The 19,147-nt window shown below is 38.9% G+C and overlaps 1 protein-coding gene across 1 annotated transcript in view; it reads left to right on the plus strand.

Moving 5' to 3' along the window:
* The window catches only part of LOC117476589 (astrotactin-2-like), a 252,926-nt gene that overhangs the window by 165,403 nt on the left and 68,376 nt on the right, over positions 1 to 19,147 (plus strand). Inside the window, exons 12-13 of the mRNA XM_034123245.1 lie at positions 4,571 to 4,737; positions 6,382 to 6,570. Coding sequence (XP_033979136.1) covers positions 4,571 to 4,737; positions 6,382 to 6,570 — 356 coding nt within the window. The remainder of the gene's footprint in view (positions 1 to 4,570; positions 4,738 to 6,381; positions 6,571 to 19,147) is intronic.

The following is a 19,147-nucleotide window of genomic DNA, read 5'->3' on the forward strand; positions in this document are numbered from 1 at the left end:
ATTATATTTTAATGTATTCTCACGTAATTATAGTAACAACTTATAAGTCAATAAAGTTGTTTCCGTGTTGTCCAAAAGTGTCTAAAGGATCTCTCTGCCTTTGCATCAGTATCCAAGGTCTGACTGAAAGAATGTATCTGGAATTCAAATACTCCACCGCCCCCAGCCCTTTTGTCTGGAGAGTGGTTGGAGCAGAAAGAGCAAGTAGCCAGCGGCCAGCGCTAATGGCTAACCTTAAGTCCTTGTCATTCAACCGTAGAGTGATGCATGACAATTCTGAATTACAGGCAGCTATTCCCACTGCTCCCTGCTCAGTGTGATGAATGGCTCCAATTCCGTTCTGGTGAGGAAGTTAGCATCACTTTCGTGCAATACAATCAATGGATCTGAGACGAGAGAGCTTTTCCCTTAAATGTTTAACACATGGGATTTTATCAATTTCACACATGCGAACAATGTACAATTCAACGTTTATAGCTCACATGTTGTTTTGTATTGTTTAAAATGCATTTTCTACTGCCTAGAAAGAGCTGATGTAACCTTGTTTCAGGATTCATTTGTAGCCTTTTTGTGAAAACCATCAGCCATCATTCAATCTCATTAGATAGCGATCTGGATATGATAACATAATGTAGCAGTTCTGAGAGAGATAATTATCATAATTAAAGGAAAATAACCCCTTAATTACTTTTAGTCACTACTGGTGGTGGATTGCATATCACCGTGTGGATCATCAAATAGCTTTTGGGCAATAGCTTTTGATAACATTAACCAGTCCAATGACCTGTCACCCCTCATTTGACTAAGCTGACAACTGAATCAGGATATATCCAATAACTGCTTTTGTAATTTTTAGTCTATAAAATAGAGAGAAAAATATGGTTGGAAAAATAAATATAAGCCTATACTGTACGTTCAGGCCTGACATGAGTGTAAGTGAAGGTCTTCCAAATGTCAAAACGCATAATCCTCAGCTCACCTGTTATCTCTCCAGTTTGTCCCCTGTCTGCATGCTTGAGATTGTTTGCAAAGGCCTTGATAACTGGAGAGCAGCTGCTGCTCTGAGGGCATTCATGATTCAAGACTTTGGAGGTTTCACATTTAGCAATGTTAGGCTTTCCAGTTTGATACAGTATGTTGTTGCTCATGAGATTTTACAAAAAAAACAATGGGAAAAACAATGGGGAATCATTCTCTACACGTTCCAAGCACCCAGAAACAGATGTTATCAAGCCTAGAGCTCTTCACAATGTATCAGGCAGAAAAGTGTTTTCCCAGTATTTAAAACACTACAAAAACATTGTTCCCACTTAACTCCTGCAGCTTTAAAAGCGTTAAGTGAAACAGCTAGAACTGACATCCAGGCTGACATCCCTATTTCTCTTGTCCTGGCCTCAGTAATAACATTCATGTTTTTCTAATATATTTCACATTGGAAAGCCCTTGCCCAATCCTCTTTTGTATCTCATTTGCCTCCTCTCATTTCTGACTTAATTTCCCTGTCCTCCATTACATAACTGTTATTAAAACCCACCATATGAGCCTTTAATTGCTTTTGTGACTCATGGTTTCTTACCTGGGAAATCTTGTTTATTACTGGTCTCAGGAACATTTATGATCTGTCAGTTAGTTATAATGTATGAACATTATTTGAATTGTGTCCAGTCTGGACTGTCACAACAATGCTGGAGGGTAGGAAGACATACTCGCCACATCTTATTAAATGTGTTCTGGCACAGTGGGGGTAAAAGAGGTTAACATTAGGGTGAGTGGAGGTCCAACTATATTTCAGTGGTGTTTATGACATGTGACAACAACTGATTAAACTGTTAATCACTGACCTTAAGTTACATCATAAAAGCTTGGGGCTATGGTGACATATACAGCATATATTGACAATCTGTAAATGTAAAGCCTACAACAGATTGGGTGTCTTATTTAGGGTTTGTGTACACTATAAATATATACCAGATAAAAGTGAGATGTCCAATACCTCTGCCCAGAAGGCTTAAATGTTCACATACAGAGATGTTACTGAACTGTCAATGGCATACACCCCCTCCCTATAATGTCCCCCCTTGCCTGTTGACCCTTATACACTGATGAGCTGCAAAAGCTACCTCAGGGTACTCTCTTTACAGCGTGTCAGTCAGTCTCAAAACCTCTTTTTGTGTTTCCTGATTGACATCTTTGCTCACAGAATAGCAGAATAGCTCAGAACATTTCAAATGCAGCACACTTGTTAACCTTGGGCAATGGCAAGCCAACTTTATTTTTTTGCAAATAGCTGAAATACACAAACACCTATCATTTTTGTTTCATCATGCCTCACACACCCACAATCAATCCCACGCAGAAAACACATAACACACGAACTCGCAGATGAGTCACAGCGGCCGTCAGTGAAAGTGATGAACACTGTTCTGCAAACTGCCATGTAATTTAAGAGTCTCTTTACATTTTGAATCCAGAAAACCATCACATAAACACATCACAAAACAGAAATTACAGCAGCACTTGCCGCTCTGAGAAAAGTGATGTGTTGGTTATTAAAAATGACACATGTTCAGCATATGGCTGTCTGAAGGTGTAAATTGATTGCTGGATTCCAGTGCCAGAAAACCCATCAAATATTCAAATATGAGCGATTTTTCAAAAATGAACTGTTGATAGTTTCAATCACTCTCGTAGAAGATTTGTTTTCCGAAATCTAATGCCTCCCTCATTAGGATACAATATAAAACATGACAGACACAGTGTTGGCACATTACCAATATGTGAATCCAGACGCTATTCCAAGGCGAGAAATCGACTTCAAAAACGCCTGGATGTGGAATGTTGCTTCTCTGCACCCTTGTTCTTTTAAGACACTAATGCACCATCAACACATCTTCCAGATATAATTGTTTCACATTCGAGCCTCTAGTGGGATGAACTGGCAAAATCAGAAATAACACATCAGAGTGATGTTTTGAGAGGCAATGAAACAGAATATATCATCAGTGTAATAATGCGAGCAACCGCTGTTCTCGGTGTGGGAATTCTGATGAAGCTTTGTAGTAAATATTTCGCTAACAGTCTGAAGATGTCTCATGCATTAAGAGATGTAAGAGCTTTCAGATTATTCCGTGTCTTTAGAGAACCTTTGACAGTAGTACTTAAAATGCATGCAGTACCTATAATATGACACTGTCACGAACATACCATATAATCATTAAATTAGTACTGTATGGTGAAGCGTTGAGTGAAACAATCGCTCTTTTCAATATCAATAAAATATAATTGATCATATCTGTACGGGTTGAGTCTGCTGTCTCTACCACAACAGTTCATGTTTAATTCTTTAAGACACTAAATCATATGCTAACACCTTAAGAGGATATTAAATAAATATGACCATAACAGCTTTTTACATGCCTCTATAACAAAAGCTGTGCCAGCAGAAAAGTTTGTCAAGTATAACCTCCTTGTTTTGTTTGGGCAACAATCTCTTTTTTTTTTAACATCCAATATGGATAATCCTGAACAGTATGCTATTAAGTCTACAAGTTATTAATTCCAAGCAAAATTATAATTTTAATAGAGTTCAGCTTTGTTATAGAATGATTCTGCTGTTTTTGCATTCATGCTTAATTTGTATTTATTATGCCGGTTTAAGTATAATTAACAAGAAAAAAAAACTACTCAGTGCTGCACGATCAATTAGCCAGCATAAACTTTGGACGTACTGTTTCCCTTCAGATTTCTCTCCAGAATGTGTATGCTCAGGTAAATGTGATGTGTTATGTGTGGAGTTGCTGGGTGTCAATGCCAAGCTGAAAATCATTCAAACTGAATGATGAAGTACAGCTGAAAACAGTAATTAAATGTGATATTAGTAAATATATGCCTGATCTTCATTGATACTGATACTCTCATTTGAGGCTCTCTGTATGCAATTGAAATATGTCTGTTCCTCAAAGCCCATGTTTATAATATATAACTATTCTCCTTTAAACACATTTCAAGTGAATTGATACCATTCTTCTCTCCATTGTAAAAGGGACAAACTGATTTCCTTTTCATTGCTTACTCACCATGTTGGCCTGGGGAACGTGTCGACAACTCATGTCTCCTCTGATAAACATGGCGTCCCCTGCCACTCTTTTCCACCTGTCAGTGTGGAGTCTCACCAGGAGAGACAAACACATGTGGAGTTTGTGTCTGACATGAAATAAGCAAACAAAGACCTCAAGTAGTGAGACAAGCTATAAGGGCGATTCCAAGCTGCCAGTTTCCAGCTTTTCTTATCTTTAATCACATAAAGACCTCAACGTTTGCTGTATCATTAAATAAGATCATTGCCATCTTTCATAAATGTTTCTATGAATTTCTCAATATCCCACTCTCCATTTCTCATCTCTCCCATCTTTACACCCTTGGTGCCGCCTCATCCTGATTAAAATGCACATGCTGACCTCCGTGCCTTACTCTCTTCTTCTCTCTCCCTAATTTATGCCTTCCTTCTCACCCTCTCGCGTCATCCCTCCCACCACCTCTCCTTCTTTCCCTGTCTCTCTTTTTCCTGCAGTGTCCTGAGGGGCTGAGGCCAATGAAGGATGGCTCAGGTTGCTATGACTACTCTAGGGGCATTGACTGCACGGATGGCTTCAACGGAGGCTGTGAACAGCTGTGTCTCCAGCAGCTCGTGCCCCTTGAAGATGACCCTAGCTCAAGCAACGTGCTAATGTTTTGCGGGTGAGGATAACTAACAGTGAAAAAAAAATGAAAGGTTTCTGCCGGCTCATGGAATCGTATTTGTGAGTGATATTTCAATCAGACTCTTCCTCAGGCAAATACCCACATGAAGGAAATTAGATATGCAAATGGTGGTGTTTAATCAGCAAATACCATTCAAATGTGATGAAAGACATTTGCCCAAGATGTTATATAAACATTTTTACTTATCCTATTAATGTGTTACAATGTCAATTAGTCAACCCTGTAGTATTACCTGGTTAACTATGATGGCTTTTACAAATACTTTTAGAATCTACAATTGAGAAGCTTGGATTTTTCAATGTGGTTTAAAAGTAAAAAAAGACATCTGAAAGATAATAATAATAATAATAATAATAATAATAATAATAATAATAATAAACTTTATTTGTATAGCACCTTTTATGCACAAAGCAGCCTCAAGTGCTTTACAGAAAACATAACAACAATATTAAAATAATGTAAAAATTAATACAGAACAAGATAAAACATCTACAGTGTTAATATTTTTAAAATAAAACAATTTAAAAAATAAAATGTAAAATAAAAGCTAAACATAAATAAAATACAGTAAAACATGGACAATGATACTAGTGACAATTGAAAGTTAACCCAAATTAAAAGCCATATTAAAAATATTTGTTTTTAATTTGCTTTTAAACGTTTCAAGGGAGTTTGCTGTTCTAAGATCAATTTTTCCAACATGAAAAATGGAGTGCTGAACCATTCTTATTTGTTGCACGTTATTCAGCCAAACAGTTCAAACGCCCTCTTCCTCACCCTACACATGTTCCACTGTGATGATACACTGTATGTGGGCTAGGAAAAGCTTTTTTGCGCAACTTCTCTAGGACTAAATTGGTTCACGTGGGATAGTAATCCCTAGGGATCTGCAATTTGAAAACAGTTATACCGTGGCAATGATGGCTTAGGAAGCTGATCAACAGCGGTGTCACACTGTGGCATCCCCACAGTTTGTGTTTTTTCCTAATGTGTGGCAAGAAATCATTTCTCACACCATTATCGCAACACTTCTACCAGTAATACGCCAAGAAGGATGGATCAAGCTGTTTGTGTCATGCTTGTCAGTGGGATTTCACGGCAGAAATGTTGTTAGCACCACTGCAGCACATTTTCTATTTTCTCATTACTTCTGTCATTTATGAGGGGATTTATTCTTCTAATAGTAAAACTGTAGTGTAGGAAAATCCAAGAGGAGTTTTGAGATACTGATAACCATGCAGATCTAATAATATTGATCATGCCAGGTCACAACTCACTTAATGTTTATGCCATTATGGGCCCAGTACAGTAATGATTGAACTATGAAGTATGAAGAAAAATGAAGAATGTATTTGTTTCTCACTCCACAATGTGAAATGGCATTTATAGTTGTTCTTTAACGTAAGACTAAGTTACACAAAGGGTGAACAAGCCTGCAACAAAATACAATTTGCAGCAATGTACATTTCCCTTAATGCCATCAGCACAATTGATTTGCACTCACTTTAAAGTAAGGGCACCTTTGGCGATGGATTTTTTCTTTTTACTATCTTGAATATATTTATGTTCACATTCATTGCATGTTATACAAGATATAGACATGTTTTCCCTCCTCCTCAGGTGTGTTCAGGAGTACAAACTGTCAGGGGAGGGGCGCTCCTGCCTCCTGCTGTCAGACAACTGTGAGGGACCAAAGTGCCCCCGGCAGGATGTCCACTTCAATGACACCCTGTTTGGTGAGATGCTGCATGGATACAACAACAAAACCCAGCAAGTCAACTTGGGACAGATATTCCAAATGACCTTCAGGTAACTAGTACACACATTTTCACCTACACTGATGCATGCCCATGTTCAGAATTAAGTAATAGATCTGTTGTTGGCTGATAAAGTGTATATTGTTATAAGCTTTACTTAAATCTGATTCAGACTCTTGTCTAAATCCTTTTTTCTTTGGCTTTGTCTTCTTTTGCCTTATTGTCTCAACTAAAAAAAGCCATATGTTCTTATTTCCACTAGTGTAGATTACACTGACGATCCTCCGCTGAGACTTGTTGTTTCACATCTTTACCGTTTACATCTTCTTATGTCTCTGAAGACATGAGGAGTAATGGTCGTCTTTTATCAGTGTTGCGTTTCAGGAGAGATAGAAAGGCTTGAGGGCTCAGCGGAGACGCTCTTAGAATCCGTAGTCAGGGTTTGCCGTTGGGGTGCCGCATCTGTGTTTGCACAGATGTGTGTGTACATACTGCATGTTTGTAAGAGAGAGAGAGAGAGAGAGAGAGAGAGTGAGAGAGAGAGAGAGAGAGCGAGAGTGAGAAGGGGATGACAGAGAGAGGATTGAGACTTATCCCATTGCAGCTCTCCCTAAACTGTCAGTGCTCTGAAAACCTGGCTCACTCTGATAAGTCACATGCTGTTTGTGGTGAAATGCTCCTGTAATCACAGAGAGATGATGAGGGTCTATCTATGCACAAATACAGGCAAACACGCACGGACAACTTTCCGTGTGTGTATTTTATTAGCACACACACACACACAGACACACACACACTATATATATCTCTCATACACAGTTTCTCAAGAGCCCATGAAATGCCTTTCATTAGTTCTGCCCTATGGGTCACGATAGCTCTGCTTGGCTAAACACTGCGTGATTGTGTGTCTGCTGTAGGTCTTCAAGGTCCTCTGTATTGTTATTGTTTTGATTCAGGATTTCTAAAGCTACATTGAAAAATAGAACACGTCAAAGAGACAAGAGAAAAAGATTTTCCGTTAACTTATCATTAGTAAATGTGGAGTGCACAAAGTAGTACATATACAATAATGACGTCACCGCAATTATTTTGGTATAGATGTGGTTGTAGCGAAGGGGAACCTGCCAAGAGGAGAGTTTGATCCTATGCTGTTGCCCGTGGTTTATTGTTGTTTTTTCCAATGTTATCCACCCAAGCTTTAGTTTTTCCTTTTAGAAATGTGTGTTACTGATGATAAAACCTTTTGAGATCCATGTATTTTAGAATTGTACTATAATTCGGAAACAGTCATTTCACATAATTCCTCAAAGTTCCATTCGCTGTGTAATTTGCAGAAAAGAAAGCATGAAAAAATGCCTTCCTTTCAACTTATTGTTAATATGAAGGTCTGCCATGTGAAGTCTTGAGACTTGTACAAATTCTGCATTTTTCTTTGAAGATACATTTGAGATGCCCTATTGATCTTTTTTGTAGATGGCTAATAAACACTGATCATTCTCAGAGAATAAAATAGTCTCTGCATGAGACACATAGACTTGTTTTTATACATTGAAGAGACTGCAACCATTTAGCTGAGTATAGAGCGTGTGTAATAAAGAACTGCACACAGTAAGGTGGGACACTATGCAGCTAGGACTGACATAACGACCTGAGCATTTAAGGGGGGATTACTTGCTTTGATCAGCAAAAAGCTGTTGGCTAAAAGGGGCTTGCAATCCATTTTAAGAGAATGTGTACACTTCTACAGCCTAATAAGTAAAAAGGAGTAAGAGCCTCTCGTTCCCAAAAGGTTCAAGAGGCTCAACCAGTTGGGGACTTTCCTTTATACAACAAACAGGGAACAGTTTGAAAGATAAAACAAAGGCACAATGTGTGTATCTGAAACCAGGGGAACCCGACAGTCTTGATCCATTAGCCCTGAAGCAAAAGAGAGCCCACTGGGTCTTCTGCCCCCAGACTCCAGCTCTACACACTGGGTTACATCAAACTGCGGCCTGTAAAGGGATTTGCACTCAAGCCAGGGCTCCGGGAGGGTTGTATACACACGACAGGTTTGAACTAGTCAAACAACTTGGCAGCCCCGAGACTCACAAGACAAGCCGTGATCAAAGCGAAGATCACAGAATCTTTCTAGGGGTGGAAAAGTGCATACACTGCATGGCACACTGCAAACATAAATCAGTTAATTCAACTGTTTATTAACAGACACGTTCTGGCTTCTGCGGCTTTCAAGACGTCTTGCCTAAAAAGTCACCGTCAAAGAAGAAATAATAATAATACATCAGCCAGTAAAACAGAGGGTAATAAATCAGTTCAGTTCTATAACTTCTTCCATTTCCATTGCTTTAGTGTTTCACTTTGGTCCAGTCTGTTTGGCGAGGCCTCTGTACATCACCAATATTCCAAATGATGTGATGTTGCAGAATAAATTATCTTTCTTAATACATTTACTGTGGCTAAAATGTTGCTCTATTTGAGAACTTGTTTTTTTGTATTAGTTAGACGCCTAATAAAATTGGACTTATAAATGTTTATTTAAATGTTTGCCCTCCTACTGTCTCAATGTAACTGCAGTCAAAGGCACTTAATACATGTCTTATTAGAAGTGCACTACTTCCACCCTCTGAACACATTTAATTTGAGTGCTCTGCCACAGCTCTACTTCCCCCCTTTGTCTGGTTTGATAAATCGGTCAGGTAATGTGTCTATTTATCTTCCTAAGAATGTAAATTGGTGCTAATACTTTGCATTATTTTTTGTGATGCACTTACACTCTGTCTGTGAAATGCAGATGACAAACAAAATGTTCACTTTCCCCATTTTTTTACACCTGGGCAATTTGCACCTGTTCCTTGGAGCTAGATACATTTCCATACTAATTGCGAGATGGATACTGTGTCACACTTATCATGTTCCCTGCAGTTAGAGGCATACTTCGCTGATTACATGCCGACGACAGGCGAAGTGCACTTCCCCGCTGATGTGCCTCTTTGGAAAAATAACACATGTGTCTGGAGGTGCCGAGTACATCTGAAATGAAATGCAGAAAGCATTTGGGCAAGCAGACCTACTATTCAGCAGTCATTGTAGGCGAAAGAAAGGAAATCGGGAAGTAAGAAAACTTTCTGAATCCATTATTCAACTTAATACCATAAAAAAAGAACAGAATGTGTTTAGTATGCATCGCCTGTGTGTTTCCATCTTTATATTACAGGCTTGATTAAATGTATTTCACTTAACATTTTGAAAGTGACACTTTTCTCAAGCCATTCATCACTCTAAGTCTACCCAGACAAGCTAAGCACACAGGAGTATTATACTTGACTCCCCGTGCCTCTAATTAAACACGTGTAATACTGCATGTCATCTCTCCAAAGGACTCACTCTGCTTATCAAATCCACTGTGTTTTGTCAAAAGAACGATTCCTTTGTCCTCTGAATGACTTGCTCCCATATGGTCCTACATCACACTCAGTAGGTACATACACTATATATTTATAGCAATATTACAGTTTTTATTCTCATCATTTCCCGGCATGAAGTCTTTGATATGCAGATGCCGCCTTATCCTGCACCCCTTCAGTCTCTCACCTCCATGGTCTACCGATTCTCTCGCTCTCTATCTGTCTCTCTTTATTTTTCTCCCTCTCTGTTTTTTTCTCACACACATCCTATTGCCTTGCATCAGCAGTTCGAAGTGAAATAGTAGATTATTAAGATGAATAGAATGATTTGAGTCACAGCATCACAGTTTTTGTCCTAATATGAAACATTACCTGTGATGTATGACTGTATTGCATACATTAAGTTGTAAATCAATCTCACTTTGCCTCTTGAAGCAGACCAGGGGAATGAATGTTTGCAAATTGCTGTTATGAAATTACAAAATAATGCAATGTTATGCAAGCATGCGTTTGTGTGATAGTTACATGTGTTGATGTGAACGTTACGACTCACAACAATTCCATTAGATCGCAATGTCCCTGTTTAAAGATATGAGGTCCACCCAACAGAGAATGTATCTATTGTATATTTATTTTAAAATGTTTCCGTTTAAAGGCAACCGTTTGCAGTTTGCTAAAAAAATACAGATTTGTTCCTAGTGTATTGTCCTTATTCAGTTTAATCCTTTGCTCTGTAATAACATATTGCCACTCATGGTTGTCTGTAGATAATGGCCTCACCAGTACGATTTGACAATGTCAAATGAATTACCATACAAACGTAAACACATATGGCATGTGCTAAATGGAGATGTAAACAGAGACTAGAGAAAATAGCAGATAGGCAGCAGTAATGATATCATTCACTGGAGAGAGACAAATAACCAGACACAAACAGTGCACTGACACACTGATAAAGTGAGTAGTACGTAGCAATTTAAATCATTGAGTGGAGGAACGGATACAAAAGGCTGATTCCTTCTAGGACAGGCACATTTGACATTTTAAAGTACCCAAAATAAAGGTCCTTTGGAAAACTCACATGCTTTCAACCGTAATTTGATTTCAAAGGGAGACCTGGAGTGCCTTGATATTTGAGTAATTACAGTTTACACTATATAACCACAATGGAAAAAAAAACAGGTTCAAATCCAGCCTTAGGACCTCTGCTGTCATACCTTTCTTCCTCATCCATTTCTACACTGTCCTCTTTCAAATAAACGCAAAAATGGCACAGACACAAAAAGTAAGGACGACCTGATTCAAAAAGACCAAACAATAATAAATCCTGACCTGACCCTAACAGAGAGAGAAAACAAACCCTGACAGCAGCATGATGCAGCATCTAATAAGCAGCAGCAGCAGCAGTAGAAAGAGTAATAATACATATCATCCCTACTGCACATCACTGCTCACACTCTGTCTATCCTCAGAAAACACATTCTTCTCCTGCTATCATCGCATGATCGGAGATAAGAGCAAGTCTGCTTGAATCCTTTTGCATATCAAACAACTTGGCAAAGGGACATGAGCCAGGCTACAGAGAGAGTGGAGAGAAACCCCAGCTTGAGCTCTCTAACATACAATTGCCAATATGCCGATATGCCATTATCCCAGAATGAGAAGAAAAAAAACGTTGTTATATGTAAATACAATAACTCTAAAATATGTCAAATACAAATCTAAATGTGAGTGAAGTAATTTAGGATTAATATGTAATGGAACAAAGAGCCCTGAGGAATCAATCCTGTCCAAACAGTCACATGGCAAGAGTGCAGCGTAGTGAATGCCTGTCTGAAGTGTGGGGTTTGTGACAAATGAGAGGCAATGGTTGAGAAGGAGAAGAAAAAGAAGCTTCACCTGCTTGTGAGGGTGATGCTGCCAACGTTGTCAATCTGATGCCAAAGCAGCTTTTAACGAAAAGGAAAAAGCGACAGTAAGAAAAGGGACAAAACTGCTTCTGATAGGCGCTCTGTGCTAACTCCTCATCACCGCTCACCTCCCAAACTAAGATGACACCACAACATGAATAATTTGTGATTCTGGCAGCCCACAAGCCTCACAGGCATACACACAACCACATCTCTATGTTCCCTGGTACATTTAGGTAATTATCTCATTGCTACACAGACGGTCACTTCTACTGGGTAGTTGAGTCCACAAACATTATAAGGCAATTTAATTTCCACATACTGAGTATCCGCCAGACCGTTGAGGTGGAGGGTTAAGAAACTCAAGGTTGATGAGAAGCTTCTTAATACTGTGCCTAAAATAGCTGGTATGTTTGCCCTTTCTTCCTAAGCTCCAAACGTGAAATGTAATGTTTACACTTTCATTCTTTCCTGTGCAAATGTTTGTTTCTGGGTTCCAAACGGTTCAAATAAAGACTTTGCAAAGACAGTCATTAAAGCACATTCAGATACTCAGATAATTATCTTGCATTTCTTTATAAATGTGCAAAATTAAATCCGCCAACCACCCCAGCCTGAATATTGAAAATTGGTTAGAGTTTAAACATCTGATCCAACATGTTTATGCATGCATCGCATTTTCCTTAACCTGCAAAAACCGTTGAAGCTACTTTGGGGGAAGTTTTCTGAAGCCAAGATTACCATAAGGTTTTCATCAGTGTTAACTATGCTTTGAGTATATACATTATGCATTACAAACTGGGGTTATGGCATTTATAATACGTGGGTGTTTACCAGATTGGAAGGGTATTTTGTAAATATGCTATCGAGTCGGATTGTAGGAAGTTTACGACCTTACATTGACCCATACTAAGACTGAGACCCCTGTTACACCTACACATATTATACCCTGTATCTGGATAACATCTGGAAGGAGGAAAGCGTGTTATTCCAGCTGTAAATGTAGACGCAGGGCTATTCAATTAGTTTGGAATGGGGGCCGGTTGATGAAAATTATCCAAAGCAAGGGGCCGGAAATATGAGCAATCATATTAAGAGCTTCAGCCCGCCGAAGTTTTCAGGCAATGTCTTCCCCTCTATCTCTCAATGTAACGCCCTCTCTGGAATAAAGGCACTCTGGCCCAAAAGAAAATCTTTAAAAAATAAAATGAAAAGTACATTACTTTTTAACATTATACTCAAAGGGCCAGTAAATATCACCCCGGGCCGGATTTGGCCCGCGGGCCGCCAATTGAATAGCCCTGAGTGTAGAGTATGTACTGCGATAGTATTGGACGGAGCAGACCCCATGTGAAGGTGGTTGGATCTCAGCCAGGAGTTAATGCAATCTATACAGTCTGGACCATAGGTCTGGACACTTGGTAACTTCTTCCCACTATCTTCAAAGCAGTCTTGGAAAAAGCTCTAGACAACCCCTTCCTTGTTTATGTAAAAATAAGTACACTGCCGGATCCCAAGAAAGCGTGTTATGAATAAAATATAAATGTAAAACCCCATGATCAGACGTCATTGTGAAAATAAAGTCACATATCTAGATATAGATTGTACGTCAATGTCAGGTTTATGTGGACAAAACGTCTGCAAAATTAATACATGTAATTATCTCATTGCTACACAGACGGTCACTTCTACTGGGTAGTTGAGTCCACAAACATTATAAGGTAATTTAATTTCCACATACTGAGTATCCACGAGACAGAGAGCCAGACCGTTGAGGTGGAGGGTTAAGAAACTCAAGGTTGATGAGAAGCGTCTTAATACTGTGCCTAAAATAGCTGGTATGTTTGCCCTTTCTTCCTAAGCTCCAAACGTGAAATGTAATGTTTACACTTTCATTCTTTCCCGTGCAAATGTTTGTTTCTGGGTTCCAAACGGTTCAAATAAAGACTTTGCAAAGACAGTCATTAAAGCACATTCAGATACTCAGATAATGATCTTGCATTTCTTTATAAATGTGCAAAATTAAATCCGCCAACCACCCCAGCCTGAATATTGAAAATTGGTTAGAGTTTAAACATCTGATCCAACATGTTTATGCATGCATCGCATTTTCCTTAACCTGCAAAAACCGTTGAAGCTACTTTGGGGGAAGTTTTCTGAAGCCAAGATTACCATAAGGTTTTCATCAGTGTTAACTATGCTTTGAGTATATACATTATGCATTACAAACTGGGGTTATGGCATTTATAATACGTGGGTGTTTACCAGATTGGAAGGGTATTTTGTAAATATGCTATCGAGTCGGATTGTAGGAAGTTTACGACCTTACATTGACCCATACTAAGACTGAGACCCCTGTTACACCTACACATATTATACCCTGTATCTGGATAACATCTGGAAGGAGGAAAGCGTGTTATTCCAGCTGTAAATGTAGACGCAGGGCTATTCAATTAGTTTGGAATGGGGGCCGGTTGATGAAAATTATCCAAAGCAAGGGGCCGGAAATATGAGCAATCATATTAAGAGCTTCAGCCCGCCGAAGTTTTCAGGCAATGTCTTCCCCTCTATCTCTCAATGTAACGCCCTCTCTGGAATAAAGGCACTCTGGCCCAAAAGAAAATCTTTAAAAAATAAAATGAAAAGTACATTACTTTTTAACATTATACTCAAAGGGCCAGTAAATATCACCCCGGGCCGGATTTGGCCCGCGGGCCGCCAATTGAATAGCCCTGAGTGTAGAGTATGTACTGCGATAGTATTGGACGGAGCAGACCCCATGTGAAGGTGGTTGGATCTCAGCCAGGAGTTAATGCAATCTATACAGTCTGGACCATAGGTCTGGACACTTGGTAACTTCTTCCCACTATCTTCAAAGCAGTCTTGGAAAAAGCTCTAGACAACCCCTTCCTTGTTTATGTAAAAATAAGTACACTGCCGGATCCCAAGAAAGCGTGTTATGAATAAAATATAAATGTAAAACCCCATGATCAGACGTCATTGTGAAAATAAAGTCACATATCTAGATATAGATTGTACGTCAATGTCAGGTTTATGTGGACAAAACGTCTGCAAAATTAATACATGTAATTATCTCATTGCTACACAGACGGTCACTTCTACTGGGTAGTTGAGTCCACAAACATTATAAGGTAATTTAATTTCCACATACTGAGTATCCACGAGACAGAGAGCCAGACCGTTGAGGTGGAGGGTTAAGAAACTCAAGGTTGATGAGAAGCGTCTTAATACTGTGCCTAAAATAGCTGGTATGTTTGCCCTTTCTTCCTAAGCTCCAAACGTGAAATGTAATGTTTACACTTTCATTCTTTCCCGTGCAAATGTTTGTTTCTGGGTTCCAAACGGTTCAAATAAAGACTTTGCAAAGACAGTCATTAAAGCACATTCAGATACTCAGATAATGATCTTGCATTTCTTTATAAATGTGCAAAATTAAATCCGCCAACCACCCCAGCCTGAATATTGAAAATTGGTTAGAGTTTAAACATCTGATCCAACATGTTTATGCATGCATCGCATTTTCCTTAACCTGCAAAAACCGTTGAAGCTACTTTGGGGGAAGTTTTCTGAAGCTAAGATTACCATAAGGTTTTCATCAGTGTTAACTATGCTTTGAGTATATACATTATGCATTACAAACTGGCGTTATGGCATTTATAATACGTGGGTGTTTACCAGATTGGAAGGGTATTTTGTAAATATGCTATCGAGTCGGATTGTAGGAAGTTTACGACCTTACATTGACCCATACTAAGACTGAGACCCCTGTTACACCTACACATATTATACCCTGTATCTGGATAACATCTGGAAGGAGGAAAGCGTGTTATTCCAGCTGTAAATGTAGACGCAGGGCTATTCAATTAGTTTGGAATGGGGGCCGGTTGATGAAAATTATCCAAAGCAAGGGGCCGGAAATATGAGCAATCATATTAAGAGCTTCAGCCCGCCGAAGTTTTCAGGCAATGTCTTCCCCTCTATCTCTCAATGTAACGCCCTCTCTGGAATAAAGGCACTCTGGCCCAAAAGAAAATCTTTAAAAAATAAAATAAAAAGTACATTACTTTTTAACATTATACTCAAAGGGCCAGTAAATATCACCCCGGGCCGGATTTGGCCCGCGGGCCGCCAATTGAATAGCCCTGAGTGTAGAGTATGTACTGCGATAGTATTGGACGGAGCAGACCCCATGTGAAGGTGGTTGGATCTCAGCCAGGAGTTAATGCAATCTATACAGTCTGGACCATAGGTCTGGACACTTGGTAACTTCTTCCCACTATCTTCAAAGCAGTCTTGGAAAAAGCTCTAGACAACCCCTTCCTTGTTTATGTAAAAATAAGTACACTGCCTGATCCCGAGAAAGCGTGTTATGAATAAAATATAAATGTAAAACCCCATGATCAGACGTCATTGTGAAAATAAAGTCACATATCTAGATATAGATTGTACGTCATTGTCAGGTTTATGTGGACAAAACTTCTGCAAAATTAATACATGTAAACATATTTTTTCATATTTCACCAATTAGGGCCTGATTGAAAAGGTTGGTGTTTATTTTAATAACTTTTTAACCAAAAAACGTGTCTCTTCTTTACACACTGCAGCAGGTGTCTAGCAGATGGGTTTTTGTGTACAAGGAGGTTCTTAAACCCTCAAGTGATTCCTCCATCTTTGTGACTTAGTAGACATAAGGTGAGCATGTTTGGGAGATTGCAGAGGCTTTGTGTGCGCTCAGACATTACAGTGGGCTTGTGTTTACCTTTGTATGTTGTGTTTGCCGGTGTGAATCAGTGTTCATGCATACACAAGTGTGATCACTCCTGAGGCAGTCGCTCCCCGCTCAATAACTCACATGGCAAGGCAGGACCTAATAGACCCGAGCCTAATATCAGCTAATGTCAGAGGGGATTATAGTTGACTACCTGCTGTTTGACTGAAGAGAGCGAGCGAGAGAGGTGGATTGGTAGAGGCAGCGATAAGGGTTGAGAAGGGAAAACGCATAAGAAAATAAATGGAAAAAGAAAAGGCTGCACCAAAAGAGCAAGGCTGAGCAAAAGTTAGACAGCGAAACACTAGGAAAATGTAACTGTGGGAGAAATGCAAACGAGGGAAAAAAACAGATAAGATTAGGGTACCAAATGAGGCTTTTTAAGCATTCTGGACTGTGAGCCAGTAGTCGGACATATTTAAATCATGCAAGGGAGTACAAGCAAGGCATGACAATTGGTTGAAGCAGAGTCTGTCTACCAAAACTAATGTCTCATATGTATTTAACATTAAACGAAAATGTTTCAATCCATGATGGATCTTTGGGTCAAACAATCTCCACCATGTGTCAACCCTTACAGAATAATATTGAGAATTAATAGTAGTTTGCCTGATGTTGATTCACCTGCTCACTGTTAGCATTTCCCTAAGAAGATCATTTGAATTGAATGCTCCATTACAAATACATGTGATATAGTATCTACTGTGTAACCATTCAACCACGTTCAAACAACCATTAGGACTTCACACAAAATGTAATTATCTTTGCTTATAATATGATAGATATATTTCCCAAGAACATTGGTACTTACTTTCACAAATTGCCATATGAAGAGACTGCATGGAGATGAATCCAGGTCTTTTTATTATGTATATTTCTATATGACTTCCGCATCCTTGGACCGAGAAAGTGTTTTAATTGATTTAAGTAGGTATTAAGAAAAAAACGTTCTAAACATTTTGATAAGATAAAGAAAATATGTTGCTTCTAACTCTAAAGGACGACTTACAGATGCCCTTGTTTACATAAAAGCTTGCTTTGCCTGTCAGCCAATATTCCCAAATCCATAGAATACTTGATATGTCATGTCAATTGAAAAGAGACTGCAAACAATCTTGAGAAACACCCTTTTGTCCAGAATGTCATTCCATCCTGGTCCTCATTCTGAATAACAGTTTTAGGATTAGTTTCTTTGCAACTATTGCTGTTCATCTTTTTCCAATTGTTGGCCACCTACATGCAGTCTTGCTGAAGTAGTTTCACATAATCTTCTACAAATAACAGTTTAATTTATCAATAAAATGAAAGTGTATTTTGGTATCGATTTAGCAGTCTCTGTATTTCTCTGTTTAGAGACTCTGCCATTACACAGAACATTTGACAACCTTCACCTTGTAAACCTTTTCATTTATTTTTCACATAAATAATGCTTGAGTAGCAACCAGAAAGAAAGACAATGATTGTGTGTGTTTAATTGGATTAGCTGGTGATGCTGTTGTGCACTCGTGCTAGGCAGATAAAATCTCTTGCATGTGCAGCAGCCAGTGAATCAATAGTAGACTGGAGGGTGAAAAATGAGAATATGCAGCATAAAGCATTAAACCCTCAGCCTCAGAATGAGATTGTGTTGCCTCACAGGGGGCAGCTAACAATGCCAGTCCTCCAAACTGCTTTCATCTGCCTCCCTCTGTCACTGAAGTAAAAAACCGCATGGAGTAATTTGTGGACCAGGGCTAAATCCTGAATTAGTGGATGGATGTTTTTAGTATTGATTCATGGAGTTCTATTGCAGCAGGAAACTGCGGGGTGGCAACACTTGTAAGTTTGAATCCCCTCTGGACTATCCGTCTCAACTCTTCCCCTTTCACACCCTTCTTACCCTTTCACTATGCCCTGCGTTTCCATGTGCCGTAAATGTACCATTCATAAATTATTCATAAATATCAATTCATAAATAGATGCCAGCTTCAAGACATTTTTCTGTTTTATTCAGCTGTATGAAGTTTCCTACATGGAGGATTCGCCCACACTCACCTCTACTATATAAAGCAGTTAATTAAAACCTCTGTGATGTAACTTTCAGAGCTTCCTTTTAAGATTGAACTACAAAAAAGTGGCTCTACTTCAGTTAGTCATATCAGATTGATGGACAGAATAGCAGATAACATAATAACATTTAATCACGCCTTCATGTCAGTCATATCACTCTGTAATTACAATGTACAATGAGAGAATACAAAGGCTGCGCCGCTGTCTTGGCCCATTACTGCTGATCAAATACTAGACGATAGGACTGAGGGGGTTGAGATAAGATACTCTTAAACTTATCTTTTAAACTTATCAGAGCGGCAAAAAACGAACTTTGCCTTGATACAAATTTGTTTTCTTTGTTAGATATGTTAGATGAAGGATTTTTACTTCAGTAATAGATGCACATTCAAACAATTGATTTAGTAAACACATATACACAACACAAACACAATAAAAAAACATCAAAGTCTTCTTCCCAGAGCAGGTTATTTGTAT

Source organism: Trematomus bernacchii, unplaced genomic scaffold (genome assembly GCF_902827165.1).
Source record: "Trematomus bernacchii unplaced genomic scaffold, fTreBer1.1, whole genome shotgun sequence".
NCBI classification, from domain to species: domain Eukaryota; kingdom Metazoa; phylum Chordata; class Actinopteri; order Perciformes; family Nototheniidae; genus Trematomus; species Trematomus bernacchii.